Below are 21,569 nucleotides of genomic sequence, written 5' to 3' on the forward strand. Positions count from 1 at the left end.
CGGGGGTGGTATGGCGGCACATCAGCACAGGGCAGGAGGGGCACGGTAACCCATCTACCCGGGGGTGGTATGGCGGCACATCAGCACAGGGCAGGAGGGGCACGGTAACCCATCTACCCGGGGGTGGTATGGCGGCACATCAGCACAGGGCAGGAGGGGCACGGTAACCCATCTACCCGGGGGTGGTATGGCGGCACATCAGCACAGGGCAGGAGGGGCGCAGTATCCTTATATAGGCTCAGGGGTCTCTACGTCACTGCTGCGGAGGCCGACATTTTTACAAAACCTTAAATAAATTTGCGTTTTTCGGATATTGTAAATTCACGCCCGCGCGGTCCAGGTAACAATTAGGCGATGATTCATTGGGGTTACAATGTTACGGATTTTATCTGCTCATCTTCATTCATCACCTTTCGCACGTTCAGACACCGTAAACGCCGTGTGTCCCACTTTGTGTGGATTTACAACAACGGAAATTGTTACAGGAATGAACGCGTGGAAAATCTGACAGCGCTCCGTTGAACGCTCCGACCAAAACGACTGTCACCACAGACACAGCGACCATTTCACGTATTAGTGGCGGTCCGGCTGTGACCCTGGTGGCACCTCTTTAACCCCCTCCAGCCTGAACAGGGAATACCAGGCTGCCCCACTCTGTGACAGGAGGGTGTGAGGTGGGCACAGGGAGGGGGTGGCTGAGCAGTGGTGGGGGGACGTGCCATCCTGCCCTGCAGGGCATGCTAGGACTTGTAGTCCGTCGGGCTTTCGTCTGTGTGGAAGGGGTGGGGGAGGAGGAGGAGGCAGAAAGGTGCTGGAGGGCGGGAGGAGGGGCGGCCGGATCATCTGCAGCAGCAGCCCCGGCTCACAGGCACCGAGCAGTCCACGGGGCAGCAGCAGCAGCGCCGAGCGCACACCGGGGTCTGCGGAGGGAGGCAAACAAGAGGGAGCGCGGGCTCTTTAAGAGGAAGGGGCTGCAGAGCAGGAGTCAGTGCAGAAGAGGAGAAAACGGGGTCACTTTAAAGGGGACAGGAAGCCAGAAGGGTCACTTTAAGGGGAAAGAGGAGGAGTCCGTTTAAAGAGGGGAACAGAAGGAAACAAGGGGTCTGTGACAAGGGATTCTTTGTGGGGTGGAAGTAAGGGACCTCTAAGCAGGAGAGGAGGGGTCTCTACTGGTAGGTGAGGGGTCTCAGGACTAGATCTTTGTGGCTCTTCAGGGGAGGGTCAGGGAGGAGGAGACACATGCTGGAGGGACGCCCCCTGCTGTCACTATGAGGTCCCTCCAGTTGCTGTTGCTGTTGCTCCCTATCTGCACCTCCCCGCACCCCGCAGGCCGGACACAGAGCGGTGAGTAGCCCCTTCTGCAGGTGCGTTACATGCTGATGGATTGGGAGTTGTGGATCTCCTGAGATTTTGTGTTTTGCGCCATTTCATTTGAAGCCGCGGATGCAGAATCTCTACTAGGACAAAGGTGGCGCAGAAGCGTGCCTCCGAGCCCGCCGCCGCGAAGCTGCTCGGTACTTGGCACCACATTAGTGGACCTCCAGCGTGTGGGCGTATCAGTACCTGGAATGCGGAGACGTCACTGTGATATTGTCCCCGTGACGTGGGTGAGAGACCCTAGGGCGCCCCATTGTCCTCCCTGGTATGTGGCCCCTGCTGCCATAGTGTAAAGAAGCCTTCTTACGTTCTGCATCAGACATTGGCGGATGCGTCAAGATGACGCTTTTTTAAGTCAGTTTTGATTTCACTTAGATTTGGTGAAAAGTCAAATTTATCAAAAGTCACACAATGCGCTTAATTTGGTGCATCTTCCACTGTCAGACAATGCTGCGCCACTTCCTCTGCCGCCCCCCAGCTGCCATGCTCGTTACCCTACCACACCTCCGTTTATACCACTCTTCAGAAGTGGCGAGGGCCGTGTAAAATGCAAAGAATGGCGCAAAGCAATATTTGTGTCAACATTAAATGGCCAGAAGTGATGGATTTCTCACTTTGCATTTTGTGATTTGTTTTTAGGTTTTTGCTTTTTGTCAGTGAATGGAAACATTCTTGTTTACTTCCTGTCTGGACCTCTAGTTGAGGATGATGTGTTGGGTCTAGACAAGACTGATACATTGTAACAAACTAGGAGCAGCTGCTGATGGTGGATTGTGCAGACTGGATACAACTGTAACGACCCCTCAGCTGTGTGAGCTAGACTTCTCTGGTTTGTTCTGTGATAGATTAAATTCTGTCCAACTACAACTCTCAGCATGGCAAAGTTTCTGGGGATTGTAGAAGTTTGTTGCCAAGGGTTGCAGAGCGTTTGTAGCAGTGGTCTGTGGCTGTCAGGACATGCTGGGAGTTGTAGTTTCACCACAGCTGGAGATAGGAGTGCACTGGTATACAGAAGTCAGTGGCAGCCCCCCCCCAATGTTTTGGTGTGTAGTAGGTAAATGAAGTGGCCTGGATTAACCTCCTGGAACTTCGGGGGTTAAACACGTGTCCGCACAGGAGAGATACAAGGCTGCATCGCTGCGACCCTAGAAGCTTGCCCCCTATCTCCCGAGGTTCCTATGCCATTCCTTACAGATGTGGGGTGTCCGGAGGAGACGGAGTCTCACCAGGAGCAGTGCATTCTGGGAGAATTTGTTTTTGTACATGAGATACAGTACCTGGTGGAAGCACTACAACTCCCACAATGCACTGCAGCATGTTCTGTAGAGACACTGAATCAGCAGGGGGCAGTAGATAGACATGGGGCACGTGGGTGAAATAGAGCAGAGTTTTCTGCATGTGACTGGAGTAGAAAATGTGAATGGCATAGCAAAATTGTAACTGCACCTCCGGAGGTGATATCAGAATAGTGAGTGCAGCTCTGGATGTAAAACAGAATAGTGAGTGCAGCTCTGGAGGTGATAGCAAAATTGTAACTGCACCTCCGGAGGTGATATCAGAATAGTGAGTGCAGCTCTGGAGGTGATAGCAGAATAGTGAGTGCAGCTCTGGAGGTGATAGCAGAATAGTGAGTGCAGCTCCGGAGGTGATAGCAGAATAGTGAGTGCAGCTCCGGAGGTGATAGCAGAATAGTGAGTGCAGCTCCGGAGGTGATAGCAGAATAGTGAGTGCAGCTCTGGAGGTGATAGCGGAATAGGGAGTGCAGCTCTGGAGGTGATAGCAGAATAGGGAGTGCAGCTCTGGAGGTGATAGCAGAATAGGGAGTGCAGCTCTGGAGGTGATAGCAGAATAGGGAGTGCAGCTCTGGAGGTGATAGCAGAATAGTGAGTGCAGCTCTGGATGTAAAACAGAATAATGAGTGCAGCTGTGAATGTGAGAGCAGAATAGTGAGTGCGGCTCTGGAGGTGATAGCAGAATAGTGAGTGCGGCTCTGGAGGTGATAGCAGAATAGTGAGTGCGGCTCCGGAGGTGATAGCAGAATAGTGAGTGCGGCTCCGGAGGTGATAGCAGAATAGGGAGTGCAGCTCCGAAGGTGATAGCAGAATAGGGAGTGCGGCTCCGGAGGTGATAGCAGAATAGGGAGTGCAGCTCTGGAGGTGATAGCAGAATAGGGAGTGCGGCTCCGGAGGTGATAGCAGAATAGGGAGTGCGGCTCTGGAGGTGATAGCAGAATAGGGAGTGCGGCTCCGGAGGTGATAGCAGAATAGGGAGTGCGGCTCCGGAGGTGATAGCAGAATAGGGAGTGCAGCTCTGGAGGTGATAGCAGAATAGGGAGTGCAGCTCTGGAGGTGATAGCAGAATAGGGAGTGCAGCTCTGGAGGTGATAGCAGAATAGGGAGTGCAGCTCTGGAGGTGATAGCAGAATAGGGAGTGCAGCTCGGGAGGTGATAGCAGAATTGCAGGTCTGGTTGTGTTTGGTGTATAAAATACGATATAGCAGGCTCCTTTACACGACCGCTGTCTGTCAGGGCACTGACCCATTAGTTTCTGTGGGGCTGTACACATCCTTTTTTTGTGGCGTATCAATATCCCTGATCCACGGGTATTGGCGCAGGTTCTGTCTCTGTCCGTATGTGCGGATGAGAATCATCCTTCTATTGACATGAGAAAAAACAAAAAATGCGTAATGTACATGGAAGCTTTCGCGGATCCCTTTTTTGGCCAACTGAAATACGGAGGTGGCGGTGTTTAGGAGGAGAAGGGTAGAGGGAGCCCCCGACTTCTGCAGTGTGATGGCGGCTTTATAGTAAACCCTGAAGCCTCTATTCACTGTCTCCAGACGTAGCTATCCCCATTAATGCGCACAATGCGTCCAGTATTCCCTCTCATTGCGACCTGATACGCGATGCTCAAACAACAAATCCGTCTCTTACACGGAAAGGTTCTTGCCAAGTTCAACTTTCCAGTCCGGTTCCCGGGCAGCAGACTCATCATTTATGGGATTTAGGCATTTCAATATTTCACGTAGGACAGGACGCAGGAGGGGAACAGAGGCGTCCATTTAAATAAGTCGCAGGTGACGGCCGCCATCTAGTGCTGCATTCAGCTGGCTAACTACATGTCCCAGCAAACCTGTACACAGACATGGCACTGTACCGGTAGATGGTCGGCGCCACGTCACCCTGGAGTCGATACAGGAATTTGACTCCTGGCTCCTGGATGTAGCGCTCTACCAGATCCGTCATACCATAGACGCCATTGACTAAGGCGCTGTTCACACCTCTCTTAAGATTTCTGTTTGTTCTGTTTCATCATAGGAGCAGAAAACGGAAAATAGCCTCAAATGACGGCCAGCAACGGCGCCATTGCCTTCTAAACTGCACCCAAAAACCTGAAGGTGTGACCGCCGTCGGAAGAAGTCCCTGAGCTACATGGCGATATGGGGGCGGGCAGATTGTCCATGTAGGAGACTGGGAGAGTCAGGTGACAACCAGTATAGCAGCGATTAAAGCTCCTGTCGGAGTTGTCACCCGGCTTTTCTGGGCAGAATGGATGATCTGTGCAGTGAAGCTGTCTGACAACCCCTTGGGAGCTGTATCAGTGGCCGTGCTGGTTGTCGCCAATTATTCTGGGAAACGGTGTGCTTTATAACGCTCACGCCGCTTTTATCTCGCGGTCCTAGAACTGAGTGAAAATGAATCATTGAACCAAAGAATTGCGCTTGTAAATAAGCAGAAATGGCAAAGATTGTCAGGAACGCTGCCAAACCATGACAGAAACCAGAGGCCGAGCGTTACCTCACAGCGAGGAATGCGGCCATGACGGTAGTAGAGCGCGAGCAGCTAGAATAACACTCATCTGACATGTGGTAAATTGTCCAGAATATCTGATAGAAAGGAATATTACTACCGGACAAGCTTCCTCTCACCTTGTTGGATGACATTTCCACCATCTTTGGCTTCTCGTGAAAACCAGCACCAGGAAAAAAAGATAGATAAGCTGTCTGTGGAGGCAACCAATCACGTGTCAGCTCTCATTTATAGAATGGAAGGTAGAAAATGAAACAAGTGATCTGATTGGATTCTATGAGAGGGGTCATTGTGCCTCAGGGATGAAATATACCACAACCATAGCAACCAATCACATCACTGCTTTTATAGTCCTAGGTGTTATCCATGGCAACCAATCACATCACTGCTTTTATAGCCCTAGGTGTTATCCATGGTAACCAATCACATTACTGCTTTTATAGTCCTAGGTGTTATCCTTAGCAACCAATCGCATCACTGCTTTTATAGCCCTAGGTGTTATCCATGGTAACCAATCGCATCACTGCTTTTATAGTCCTAGGTGTTATCCTTAGCAACCAATCACATCACTGCTTTTATAGTACTAGGTGTTATCCATGGTAACCAATCGCATCACTGCTTTTATAGTACTAGGTGTTATCCATGGTAACCAATCACATCACTGCTTTTATAGTACTAGGTGTTATCCATGGTAACCAATCACATCACTGCTTTTATAGCCCTAGGTGTTATCCATGGTAACCAATCACATCACTGCTTTTATAGCCCTAGGTGTTATCCATGGTAACCAATCGCATCACTGCTTTTATAGTACTAGGTGTTATCCATGGTAACCAATCGCATCACTGCTTTTTATAGTACTAGGTGTTATCCATGGTAACCAATCGCATCACTGCTTTTATAGTCCTAGGTGTTATCCTTAGCAACCAATCGCATCACTGCTTTTATAGTCCTAGGTGTTATCCTTAGCAACCAATCGCATCACTGCTTTTATAGTACTAGGTTTTATCCATGGTAACCAATCACATCACTGCTTTTTATAGTACTAGGTGTTATCCATGGTAACCAATCACATCACTGCTTTTATAGTACTAGGTTTTATCCATGGTAACCAATCACATCACTGCTTTTATAGCCCTAGGTGTTATCCATGGTAACCAATCGCATCACTGCTTTTTATAGTACTAGGTGTTATCCATGGTAACCAATCACATCACTGCTTTTATAGCCCTAGGTTTTATCCATGGTAACCAATCACATCACTGCTTTTTATAGTACTAGGTGTTATCCATGGTAACCAATCACATCACTGCTTTTATAGTCCTAGGTGTTATCCATGGTAACCAATCACATCACTGCTTTTATAGCCCTAGGTGTTATCCATGGTAACCAATCGCATCACTGCTTTTATAGCCCTAGGTGTTATCCATGGTAACCAATCGCATCACTGCTTTTTATAGTACTAGGTGTTATCCATGGTAACCAATCACATCACTGCTTTTATAGCCCTAGGTGTTATCCATGGTAACCAATCGCATCACTGCTTTTATAGCCCTAGGTGTTATCCATGGTAACCAATCGCATCACTGCTTTTTATAGTACTAGGTGTTATCCATGGTAACCAATCACATCACTGCTTTTATAGCCCTAGGTGTTATCCATGGTAACCAATCGCATCACTGCTTTTATAGCCCTAGGTGTTATCCATGGTAACCAATCGCATCACTGCTTTTATAGTACTAGGTGTTATCCATGGTAACCAATCGCATCACTGCTTTTATAGTCCTAGGTGTTATCCATGGTAACCAATCGCATCACTGCTTTTATAGTACTAGGTGTTATCCATGGTAACCAATCGCATCACTGCTTTTATAGTCCTAGGTGTTATCCATGGTAACCAATCGCATCACTGCTTTTATAGTACTAGGTGTTATCCATGGTAACCAATCACATCACTGCTTTTATAGCCCTAGGTGTTATCCATGGTAACCAATCGCATCACTGCTTTTTATAGTACTAGGTGTTATCCATGGTAACCAATCACATCACTGCTTTTATAGCCCTAGGTGTTATCCATGGTAACCAATCACATCACTGCTTTTTATAGTACTAGGTGTTATCCATGGTAACCAATCACATCACTGCTTTTATAGCCCTAGGTGTTATCCATGGTAACCAATCGCATCACTGCTTTTTATAGTACTAGGTGTTATCCATGGTAACCAATCGCATCACTGCTTTTATAGTACTAGGTGTTATCCATGGTAACCAATCGCATCACTGCTTTTTATAGTACTAGGTGTTATCCATGGTAACCAATCGCATCACTGCTTTTTATAGTACTAGGTGTTATCCATGGTAACCAATCACATCACTGCTTTTTATAGTCCTAGGTGTTATCCATGGTAACCAATCACATCACTGCTTTTATAGTACTAGGTGTTATCCATGGTAACCAATCGCATCACTGCTTTTATAGCCCTAGGTGTTATCCATGGTAACCAATCGCATCACTGCTTTTTATAGTACTAGGTGTTATCCATGGTAACCAATCACATCACTGCTTTTTATAGTACTAGGTGTTATCCATGGTAACCAATCACATCACTGCTTTTATAGTACTAGGTGTTATCCATGGTAACCAATCACATCACTGCTTTTATAGTACTAGGTGTTATCCATGGTAACCAATCGCATCACTGCTTTTATAGCCCTAGGTGTTATCCATGGTAACCAATCACATCACTGCTTTTATAGCCCTAGGTGTTATCCATGGTAACCAATCACATCACTGCTTTTATAGTACTAGGTGTTATCCATGGTAACCAATCGCATCACTGCTTTTTATAGTACTAGGTGTTATCCATGGTAACCAATCGCATCACTGCTTTTTATAGTACTAGGTGTTATCCATGGTAACCAATCACATCACTGCTTTTTATAGTCCTAGGTGTTATCCATGGTAACCAATCACATCACTGCTTTTATAGTACTAGGTGTTATCCATGGTAACCAATCGCATCACTGCTTTTATAGCCCTAGGTGTTATCCATGGTAACCAATCACATCACTGCTTTTTATAGTACTAGGTGTTATCCATGGTAACCAATCGCATCACTGCTTTTTATAGTACTAGGTGTTATCCATGGTAACCAATCACATCACTGCTTTTTATAGTACTAGGTGTTATCCATGGTAACCAATCGCATCACTGCTTTTATAGTACTAGGTTTTATCCATGGTAACCAATCACATCACTGCTTTTATAGTACTAGGTGTTATCCATGGTAACCAATCACATCACTGCTTTTATAGCCCTAGGTGTTATCCATGGTAACCAATCGCATCACTGCTTTTATAGTCCTAGGTGTTATCCATGGTAACCAATCACATCACTGCTTTTATAGTACTAGGTGTTATCCATGGTAACCAATCGCATCACTGCTTTTATAGTACTAGGTGTTATCCATGGTAACCAATCGCATCACTGCTTTTATAGTCCTAGGTGTTATCCATGGTAACCAATCGCATCACTGCTTTTATAGCCCTAGGTGTTATCCATGGTAACCAATCGCATCACTGCTTTTTATAGTACTAGGTGTTATCCATGGTAACCAATCGCATCACTGCTTTTTATAGTACTAGGTGTTATCCATGGTAACCAATCGCATCACTGCTTTTTATAGTACTAGGTGTTATCCATGGTAACCAATCACATCACTGCTTTTTATAGTACTAGGTGTTATCCATGGTAACCAATCACATCACTGCTTTTATAGTACTAGGTGTTATCCATGGTAACCAATCGCATCACTGCTTTTATAGTACTAGGTTTTATCCATGGTAACCAATCACATTACTGCTTTTTATAGTACTAGGTGTTATCCATGGTAACCAATCGCATCACTGCTTTTTATAGTACTAGGTGTTATCCATGGTAACCAATCGCATCACTGCTTTTATAGTACTAGGTTTTATCCATGGTAACCAATCACATCACTGCTTTTATAGTACTAGGTGTTATCCATGGTAACCAATCGCATCACTGCTTTTATAGTACTAGGTTTTATCCATGGTAACCAATCACATTACTGCTTTTTATAGTCCTAGGTGTTATCCATGGTAACCAATCACATCACTGCTTTTATAGCCTAGGTGTTATCCATGGTAACCAATCACATCACTGCTTTTATAGTACTAGGTGTTATCCATGGTAACCAATCGCATCACTGCTTTTATAGTACTAGGTTTTATCCATGGTAACCAATCACATTACTGCTTTTTATAGTCCTAGGTGTTCTCCTTAGCAACCAATCACATCACTGCTTTCGTTTCTAACCTATCTCTAGAAATGAAAGCTGGAAGTTAATTGGTTGCTATAGTGCAGACATGCTCAACCTGCGGCCCTCCAGCTGTTGTAAAACTACAACTCCCACAATGCCTAGCTGTAGGCTGTTCAGGCATGCTGGGAGTTGTAGTTTTGAAACAGCTGGAGGGCTGCAATAGTGACACGATGGCGTAATCGTTCTTTACCTCAGTCAGAAAGTGATAAATGTAAATTTACTGCACATTTTCCTTCTGAACGTCATAACATTAACACTACTAAAATTCGTGCAGTCTCCACAGATACTCCCTATAGATATGCAGGCGGCTCTCAGCCGTCACATCCAATCAAATCTCTGCTTTCATTTTCTAGCCATAGAGAAATATAATTGGCGGTTGCTATAGGCAGCTGCTCCCTTATATTGCCACTTCTGTCAGTGGCGCCATTTTACCTGCTTGGTGGATCTGTACGCAGAAATATAAAAATGGAAACGAAGTGGAAAACCAGTTAAGGCTATCTTCACACCATGTTCAGCATATGCACTGGAGAAACTTCCAGCACAGTCACTGAATGTAGTTATGGGTCTCCATTCAATTGAAGGAGATCAAAATGGTGTCCTAGGGGCCTCCGCTGGCGCGGTATGGGGCGGCAAACCTTATACTGCTATACAGTGTGCCACCACAGAAAATACGGTGTCATACGTCAGGGAATACTCTCTGCGCTTACATCAGGCCTATAGGATAACGCAGTGTGGGCAGGCGCTCCTGTAACCCCGTCAGCGCCGGCCCGTCTTGGTGATGGACTTCTCATCCTGATTCATGATATTTTCCGGATTCCGTTTGCTCTTTCTACTGTCAGAGATTTCCCATATGAAAAGACTAGACTAGCTGAGCTTTTTGGCTTTGTGTCCACCATTTCTATATAGATTATGGGTTGTATCCGTTAACCCCTCGCTTCCTCTGTCTGTAGGTGTAGACGAGTGTGCCCTGGGTACAGATGACTGCCACATCGACGCCATATGCCAGGACACGGCAACATCATACAAGTGTGTGTGCAAATCCGGATATAAAGGGGAAGGTACCGCGTGTGAAGGTGAGGGCGCCATTGTGTAGGTGAATATGGGACTTTGTGCTTCACCATCCGAGACAGACATTAATGTGTGAGGAACCAGTCCCCGGCCAAATCTATTGTCCTCCACGGATGTAACCGCTGCCCTCTTTTATTGTGTGCGCCGCAAAACCTCTCGGAAGTTAGTGATTGTGGTTTTTACTATAACTTCACATCACAACAGAAATCCGTTTTCTAGCTTTCCGCACGGCTGGTGGCTCAATAGGTTTTTTACGCTGACATTTGAGAGGGGTTTTTCCGTTTTTTGTGCACTTTGGTAGCATTTTTTGCGAGCTCCAGATGCTGCATATAGTAAATATTAGGCGCAGGACAAACGTGTCATGTGCAGCAGTGTTTTTTTTTCATTTGCCCTCGTTGCCTGGCCTTCGCCCACAGACCGCCACAGCTTGTAAAGGACACGTCTGCAATGTTTGTTGGCATTATTTTATCGATGCTTTTTTCCTCTACAGATGAAGGGACATTACAGGAGAAGGCCCAGATTTCCCTCTAAAAACGCTGCTAAAAGCACTTAATGGGCAGAAATGCCTCAAAACACTACAAGAAATGCTGATCAAATCAGATGTTTTTTAAATGTATTTATTTTTTATTTATTTTTTGGCCACAAGTTATGTGTGTTTAAAGGGGTTTTCCGAGACATTATAAGTGATGACCTATCCTCAGGAAACAGGGTGTCGGACCCCCACCAATCAGATACTGATGAACCTCGAAAACTCGGAGTCTGCGGTCACTATGCTGCAGAACGTTATTATAGGGGTCGCCTCATCTATCAGCCGCTCTGTCACTTGATATGAGGCTTCACTCGGCAGCCACTTCAGCTGGGAGAGGCGTACCACAAAAACACTTGATTTACAAGACAATCTGGCTCTTAAAGGGCCAACGAGTGTTTTCACTTGTGTCACTAAGCTGTGAAGGCCTTTTCTGGGGAACAGAGCATCCATCATGATCACTTGTCTTTATCCCACAGACACTGATGAATGCGATAACGAGTACAATGGAGACTGCGTCCACGAGTGTACGAACATTCCTGGAAACTACCGCTGCACTTGCTACGATGGCTTTGCATTGGCACATGATGGGCATAACTGCCTGGGTAAGAATTGGGGATGTACACATATTTATTTATTATACTGTCTTCTATAGCGCTATCATATTCCACAGCGCTGTACAGACATTCTCATCACTTATACATCACTGACATATTCCACAGCGCTGTACAGACATTCCCATCCCTTATATATCACTGACATATTCCACAGCACTGTACAGACATTCTCATCACTGACATATTCCACAGCGCTGTACAGACATTCTCATCTCTTATATATCACTGACATATTCCACAGCGCTGTACAGACATTCTCATCACTTATATATCACTGACATAGTCCACAGCGCTGTACAGACATTCTCATCACTTATATGTCACTGACATATTCCACAGCGCTGTACAGACATTCTCATCACTTATATATCACTGACATAGTCCACAGCGCTGTACAGACATTCTCATCACTTATATATCACTGACATATTCCACAGCGCTGTACAGACATTCTCATCACTTATATATCACTGACATATTCCACAGCCCTGTACAGACATTCTCATCACTTATATATCACTGACATATTCCACAGCCCTGTACAGACATTCTCATCACTTATATATCACTGACATAGTCCACAGCGCTGTACAGACATTCTCATCACTTATATATCACTGACATAGTCCACAGCGCTGTACAGACATTCTCATCACTTGTGTAGCACTGACATATTCCACAGCCCTGTACAGACATTCTCATCACTTATATATCACTGACATATTCCACAGCGCTGTACAGACATTCTCATCACTGACATATTCCACAGCGCTGTACAGACATTCTCATCTCTTATATATCACTGACATATTCCACAGCGCTGTACAGACATTCTCATCACTTGTGTAGCACTGACATATTCCACAGCCCTGTACAGACATTCTCATCACTTATATATCACTGACATATTCCACAGCGCTGTACAGACATTCTCATCACTTATATATCACTGACATAGTCCACAGCACTGTACAGACATTCTCATCACTTATATATCACTGACATATTCCACAGCGCTGTACAGACATTCTCATCACTTATATATCACTGACATATTCCACAGCCCTGTACAGACATTCTCATCACTTATATATCACTGACATAGTCCACAGCGCTGTACAGACATTCTCATCACTTATATATCACTGACATATTCCACAGCGCTGTACAGACATTCTCATCACTTATATATCACTGACATATTCCACAGCGCTGTACAGACATTCTCATCACTTATATATCACTGACATATTCCACAGCGCTGTACAGACATTCTCATCACTTATATATCACTGACATATTCCACAGCGCTGTACAGACATTCTCATCACTTATATATCACTGACATATTCCACAGCGCTGTACAGACATTCTCATCACTTATATATCACTGACATATTCCACAGCGCTGTACAGACATTCTCATCACTTATATATCACTGACATAGTCCACAGCGCTGTACAGACATTCTCATCACTTATATATCACTGACATATTCCACAGCGCTGTACAGACATTCTCATCACTTATATATCACTGACATAGTCCACAGCGCTGTACAGACATTCTCATCACTTATATATCACTGACATATTCCACAGCGCTGTACAGACATTCTCATCTCTTATATATCACTGACATATTCCACAGCGCTGTACAGACATTCTCATCACTTATATATCACTGACATATTCCACATCGCTGTACAGACATTCTCATCACTTATATATCACTGACATAGTCCACAGCGCTGTACAGACATTCTCATCACTTGTGTAGCACTGACATATTCCACAGCGCTGTACAGACATTCTCATCACTTATATATCACTGACATATTCCACAGCGCTGTACAGACATTCTCATCACTTATATATCACTGACATATTCCACAGCGCTGTACATACATTCTCATCACTTATATATCGCTGACATATTCCACAGCGCTGTACAGACATTCTCATCACTTATATATCACTGACATATTCCACAGCGCTGTACAGACATTCTCATCCCTTATATATCACTGACATATTCCACAGCGCTGTACAGACATTCTCATCCCTTATATATCACTTACATATTCCACATCGCTGTACAGACATTCTCATCACTTATATATCACTGACATAGTCCACAGCGCTGTACAGACATTCTCATCACTTGTGTAGCACTGACATATTCCACAGCGCTGTACAGACATTCTCATCACTTATATATCACTGACATATTCCACAGCGCTGTACAGACATTCCCATCACTTATACATCACTGACATATTCCACAGCGCTGTACAGACCTTCCCATCCCTTATATATCACTGACATATTCCACAGCGCTGTACAGACATTCTCATCACTGACATATTCCACAGCGCTGTACAGACATTCTCATCTCTTATATATCACTGACATATTCCACAGCGCTGTACAGACATTCCCATCACTTATATATCACTGACATATTCCACAGCGCTGTACATACATTCTCATCACTTATATATCGCTGACATATTCCACAGCGCTGTACAGACATTCTCATCACTTATATATCACTGACATATTCCACAGCGCTGTACAGACATTCTCATCACTTATATATCACTGACATAGTCCACAGCGCTGTACAGACATTCTCATCCCTTATATATCACTTACATATTCCACATCGCTGTACAGACATTCTCATCACTTATATATCACTGACATAGTCCACAGCGCTGTACAGACATTCTCATCACTTGTGTAGCACTGACATATTCCACAGCGCTGTACAGACATTCTCATCACTTATATATCACTGACATATTCCACAGCGCTGTACAGACATTCCCATCACTTATATATCACTGACATATTCCACAGCGCTGTACATACATTCTCATCACTTATATATCGCTGACATATTCCACAGCGCTGTACAGACATTCTCATCACTTATATATCACTGACATATTCCACAGCGCTGTACAGACATTCTCATCCCTTATATATCACTGACATATTCCACAGCGCTGTACAGACATTCTCATCCCTTATATATCACTTACATATTCCACAGCGCTGTACAGACATTCTCATCCCTTATATATCACTGACATATTCCACAGCGCTGTACAGGCATTCTCATCCCTTATATATCACTGACATATTCCACAGCGCTGTACAGACATTCCCATCCCTTATATATCACTGACATATTCCACAGCGCTGTACAGACATTCTCATCCCTTATATATCACTTACATATTCCACAGCGCTGTACAGACATTCTCATCCCTTATATATCACTGACATATTCCACAGCGCTGTACAGGCATTCTCATCCCTTATATATCACTGACATATTCCACAGTGCTGTACAGACATTCTCATCCCTTATATATCACTGACATATTCCACAGTGCTGTACAGACATTCTCATCCCTTATATATCACTGACATATTCCACAGACATTCTCATCCCTTATATATCACTGACATATTCCATAGCGCTGTTTGTGACATGGCCACTACATAGAGGTGACGGTGGTTACGGGGGCTGATGGCTTACCCTTAGGATAGGCCTCACTATTAGATGTCAGGGGTCAGACTCTCAGTACCCCTCGGCGGTGCTTGTGTCAGTGCAGCGGCCTCTCCATTGCTTACATACTGCACAGTGGAATACTTTTTGTGGCGGGCTGTGCTTGCTATTCACACTTTGACCCATTCAGGTGAACGGGATAGGAAAGTCAGGCCTCATGCACACGACCGTTGTTTTATTCCGTGTCCGTTGTTCAGTTTTTGTGATTTTTAGCGGACCCATTGACTTTTAATGGGTCAGTTGAAAACTCGGCTAATGCACCGTTTGTCATCCGCGTCTGTGATCCGTGGTTCCGTCAAAAAAATATAACCTGTCCTATTATTTTTGCGGAACACGGCTTACGGCCCCATTCAGGTCAATGGGACCGCAAAAAAAATGCAGAGGCACACAAGATTGTCATCCGCGTCCGTGCTTATCATTTGCATGGCAAACCTGACTTAGATTTTTTTTTACTTTCCTTCATGTCCGTGGATCCTCCAAAAATAAAGGAAGACACACGGAAACAAAAACGGAAACGGATCACGGAACAACGTAACCCCTATTTGCGGAACGGAACGCAACAACGGTCGTGTGCATGAGGCCTCATACAACATGTCGGCTCCTTGTGCAACAGTTTTGCATCATGAGAACCTGACGCATTTGAGGCTTTTACACAATCATGTTGCCAAGCAATAATAATGATAAGGATAACGTATCGGACTCGCGGTAGTCAAAGAACCATCTCCTGTGTTTACCCCTGAAAGATGTGGATTTGTCATCCTTTCTCTGTCCTCTGTCCTAGATGTGGACGAGTGTAGGTCTAACAACGGAGGCTGTCAACAGACCTGCATTAACACCTTGGGCAGTTATGAATGCCGCTGTAAAGATGGCTTCTTTCTGAGCGACAACCAGCACACGTGTATCCATCGGTCAGAAGGTAAGGGAAGCATATGGTTTTATTGTTTTAAAAATTTTGCACGTTGATCTAAATAATTACAGGAATGTCCCAACCTCTATGGGCAAAAATATCACTACTATAAGGCTACTTTCACACCAGCGTTATTCTTTTCCGGCGCTGAGTTCCGTCCTAGGGGCTCTATACCGGAAAATAACTGACCGTTTTATCCTAATGGAGAGCGATCCGTTCAGGAGGCATCAGGACGTCTTCAGTTCAGTCTTTTTTACGTTTTAGGACGGAGATAATATCCCAGCATGCTACGGCTTTATCGCCGTCCAAAATTCCGGAATACATGCATCCGGCATTTTTTCCCATTGAAATGCATTAATGCCGGAAAAACGGATCCGGCATTGCGGTCTGCGCATGTTCAGACCGCAAAATATGTGAAAAAAGTATTAATGCCGATCCGTTTTTCCGGATGACACCGGAGAGACGGATCCGGCATTTTAATGCATTTGTCATACAGATCAGGATCCTGATCCGTCTGACAAATACCATCAGTTTGCATGCGTTTTAACAGATCCGGCAGGCAGAATATAACTACTATAATACTGCTCCTATGTACAAGAATATAACGGCTATAATACTGCTCCTATGTACAGGAATATAACTACTATAATACTGCTCCTATGTACAAGAATATAACTACTATAATACTGCTCCTATGTACAGGAATATAACTACTGTAATACTGCGTCCTATGTACAAGAATATAACTACTATAATACTGCTCCTATGTACAAGAATATAACTACTATAATACTGCTCCTATGTACAAGACTATAACTACTATAATACTGCCCCTATGTACAAGAATATAACTACTATAATACTGCCTCCTATGTACAAGAATATAACTACTATAATACTGCCCCTATGTACAAGAATATAACTACTATAATACTGCCTCCTATGTACAAGAATATAACTACTATAATACTGCCTCCTATGTACAAGAATATAACTACTATAATACTGCCTCCTATGTACAAGAATATAACTACTATAATACTGCTCCTATGTACAAGAATATAACTACTATAATACTGCCTCCTATGTACAAGAATATAACTACTATAATACTGCCTCCTATGTACAAGAATATAACGGCTATAATACTGCCTCCTATGTACAAGAATATAACTACTATAATACTGCTCCTATGTACAAGACTATAACTACTATAATACTGCCCCTATGTACAAGAATATAACTACTATAATACTGCCTCCTATGTACAAGATTATAACTACTATAATACTGCTCCTATGTACAAGAATATAACTACTATAATACTACTCCTATATACAAGAATATAACTACTATAATACTGCCTCATATGTACAAGAATATAACTACTATAATACTGCCTCCTATGTACAAGAATATAACTACTATAATACTGCTCCTATGTACAAGAATATAACTACTATAATACTGCTCCTATGTACAAGAATATAACTACTATAATACTGCTCCTATGTACAAGAATGTAACTACTATAATACTGCCTCCTATGTACAGGAATATAACTACTATAATACTGCTCCTATGTACAGGAATATAACTACTATAATACTGCTCCTATGTACAAGAATATAACTACTATAATACTGCTCCTATGTACAAGAATATAACTACTATAATACTGCCTCCTATGTACAGGAATATAACTCCTATAATACTGCCTCCTATGTACAGGAATATAACTCCTATAATACTGCTCCTATGTACAAGAATATAACTACTATAATACTGCTCCTATGTACAAGAATGTAACTACTATAATACTGCTCCTATGTACAGGAATATAACTACTATAATACTGTCTCCTATGTACAGGAATATAACTACTATAATACTGCCTCCTATGTACAAGAATATAACTACTATAATACTGCTCCTATGTACAAGAATATAACTACTATAATACTGCTCCTATGTACAAGAATATAACTGCTATAATACTGCCTCCTATGTACAAGAATATAACTACTATAATACTGCCTCCTATGTACAAGAATATAACTACTATAATACTGCCTCCTATGTACAAGAATATAACTACTATAATACTGCCTCCTATGTACAAGAATATAACTACTATAATACTGCCTCCTATGTACAAGAATATAACTACTATAATACTGCTTCCTATGTACAAGAATATAACTACTATAATACTGCCTCCTATGGTGAAGACTAGAACTGCTGTGCGGCTGGGCGAGCCTTGTGTCTGGCGGTATTGTAGTTTCTCGGTCTCTCTAGGACTATGACTGTGAGTCTCCTATTTGCAGCAATCTGTGATCTTTTGCTAGCGCTGTCTATAATGTATGGGTCCGGTTCTCTCTCCATGTACAGTATATAAGGCATCGGGGGGACACTGAGAGCAATCAACATTGGGGGGGGGATAACGAGAGCGATCACCCTGGGAGGGGGGGTCATGGAGAGCGATCACCCCGGGAGGGGGGACACCGAGAGCGATTACCTTAGGGGGAAGGGGGGGATATGGAGAGCGATCACCCCGGGAGGGGGGGGGGGTCATGGAGAAGTGATCACCTTAGGGGGAAGGGGGGGGGAGATATGTACAGCGATCACCCCGGGAGGGGGGGTCATGGAGAAGTGATCACCTTAGGGGGAAGAGGGGGATATGGAGAGCGATCACCCCGGGAGGGGGGGGTCATGGAGAAATGATCACCTCCTGGGGGGACACCGAGAGCGATTACCTTAGGGGGAAGGGGGGGATATGGAGAGCGATCACCCTGGGAGGGGGGTGTATGGAGAAGTGATCACCTTAGGGGGAAGGGGGGGATATGTACAGCGATCACCCCAGGAGGGGGGGTCATGGAGAAGTGATCACCTTAGGGGGAAGGGGGGGATATGGAGAGCGATCACCCCGGGAGGGGGGGTCATGGAGAAGTGATCACCTTAGGGGGAAGGGGGGATATGGAGAGCGATCACCCCGGGAGGGGGGGTCATGGAGAAGTGATCACCTTAGGGGGAAGGGGGGGGGATATGGAGAGCGATCACCCCGGGAGGGGGGTCATGGAGAAGTGATCACCTTAGGGGGAAGGGGGGGGATATGGAGAGCGATCACCCCGGGAGGGGGGGTCATGGAGAAGTGATCACCTTAGGGGGAAGGGGGGGGGATATGGAGAGCGATCACCCCGGGAGGGGGGGGTCATGGAGAAGTGATCACCTTAGGGGGAAGGGGGGGGGGGATATGGAGAGCGATCACCCCGGGAGGGGGGGGGTCATGGAGAAGTGATCACCTTAGGGGGAAGGGGGGGGATATGTACAGCGATCACCCTGGGAGGGGGGGGGGTCATGGAGAAGTGATCACCTTAGGGGGAAGGGGGGGGGATATGTACAGCGATCACCCTGGGAGGGGGGGGTCATGGAGAAGTGATCACCTTAGGGGGAAGGGGGGGATATGGAGAGCGATCTCCCCGGGAGGGGGGGATATGGAGAGCGATCACCCCGGGAGGGGGGACACCGAGAGCGATTACCTTAGGGGGAAGGGGGGGATATGGAGAGCGATCACCCCGGGAGGGGGGGGGGGGTCATGGAGAAGTGATCACCTTAGGGGGAAGGGGGGGATATGGAGAGCGATCACCCCGGGAGGGGGGGTCATGGAGAAATGATCACCTCCTGGGGGGACACCGAGAGCGATTACCTTAGGGGGAAGGGGGGGATATGGAGAGCGATCACCCCGGGAGGGGGGGGTCATGGAGAAGTGATCACCTTAGGGGGAAGGGGGGGATATGGAGAGCGATCACCCCGGGAAGGGGGGATATGGAGAGCGATCACCCCGGGAGGGGGGGATATGGAGAGCGATCACCCCGGGAGGGGGGACACCGAGAGCGATTACCTTAGGGGGAAGGGGGGATATGGAGAGCGATCACCCCGGTAGGGGGGGTCATGGAGAAGTGGTCACCTTAGGGGGAAGGGGGGGATATGGAGAGCGATCACCCCGGGAGGGGGGGATATGGAGAGCGATCACCCCGGGAGGGGGGACACCGAGAGCGATTACCTTAGGGGGAAGGGGGGGATATGGAGAGCGATCACCCCGGTAGGGGGGGTCATGGAGAAGTGGTCACCTTAGGGGGAAGGGGGGATATGGAGAGCGATCACCCCGGGAGGGGGGATATGGAGAGCGATCACCCCGGTAGGGGGGGTCATGGAGAAGTGGTCACCTTAGGGGGAAGGGGGGGATATGGAGAGCGATCACCCCGGGAGGGGGGGATATGGAGAGCGATCACCCCGGGAGGGGGGACACCGAGAGCGATTACCTTAGGGGGAAGGGGGGGATATGGAGAGCGATCACCCCGGTAGGGGGGGTCATGGAGAAGTGGTCACCTTAGGGGGAAGGGGGGATATGGAGAGCGATCACCCCGGGAGGGGGGATATGGAGAGCGATCACCCCGGTAGGGGGGGTCATGGAGAAGTGGTCACCTTAGGGGGAAGGGGGAGATATGGAGAGCGATCACCCCGGGAGGGGGGGATATGGAGAGCGATCACCCCGGGAGGGGGGGATATGGAGAGCGATCACCCCGGGAGGGGGGGTCATGGAGAAGTGATCACCTTAGGGGGAAGGTGGGGTTATGGAGAGCGATCACCCCGGGAGGGGGGGGTCATGGAGAAGTGATCACCTTAGGGGGAAGGTGGGGTTATGGAGAGCGATCACCCCGGGAGGGGGGGGTCATGGAGAAGTGATCACCTTAGGGGGAAGGGGGGATATGGAGAGCGATCACCCCGGGAGGGGGGGTCATGGAGAAGTGATCACCTTAGGGGGAAGGTGGGGTTATGGAGAGCGATCACCCCGGTAGGGGGGGTCATGGAGAAGTGGTCACCTTAGGGGGAAGGGGGGGATATGGAGAGCGATCACCCCGGGAGGGGGGGTCATGGAGAAGTGATCACCTTAGGGGGAAGGGGGGGATATGGAGAGCGATCACCCCGGGAGGGTGGGTCATGGAGAAGTGATCACCTTAGGGGGAAGGGGGTGGGGGGATATGGAGAGCGATCACCCCGGGAGGGGGGGTCATGGAGAAGTGATCACCTTAGGGGGAAGGGGGGGATATGGAGAGCGATCACCCCGGGAGGGTGGGTCATGGAGAAATGATCACCTTAGGGGGAAGGGGGTGGGGGGATATGGAGAGCGATCACCCCGGGAGGGTGGGTCATGGAGAAATGATCACCTTAGGGGGAAGGGGGTGGGGGGATATGGAGAGCGATCACCCCGGGAGGGGGGGTCATGGAGAAGTGATCACCTTAGGGGGAAGGGGGGGGGGGATATGGAGAGCGATCAC

At 46.4% G+C, this 21,569-nt stretch overlaps 1 protein-coding gene across 1 annotated transcript; it reads left to right on the top strand.

The window, feature by feature from the left end:
• The first annotated feature begins 878 nt into the window (after positions 1 to 878).
• Positions 879 to 16,505, top strand: SCUBE2 (signal peptide, CUB domain and EGF like domain containing 2). The gene is made up of 5 exons (XM_044270397.1): positions 879 to 1,344; positions 10,480 to 10,602; positions 11,603 to 11,728; positions 16,105 to 16,239; positions 16,495 to 16,505. The coding sequence occupies exons 1-5, from the start codon at positions 1,269 to 1,271 to the stop codon at positions 16,503 to 16,505; spliced, it is 471 nt and encodes a 156-aa protein (XP_044126332.1). The 5' UTR covers positions 879 to 1,268.
• The last annotated feature ends 5,064 nt before the right edge of the window (positions 16,506 to 21,569 follow it).

This window comes from Bufo gargarizans, chromosome 10 (genome assembly GCF_014858855.1).
Source record: "Bufo gargarizans isolate SCDJY-AF-19 chromosome 10, ASM1485885v1, whole genome shotgun sequence".
NCBI lineage: Eukaryota > Metazoa > Chordata > Amphibia > Anura > Bufonidae > Bufo > Bufo gargarizans.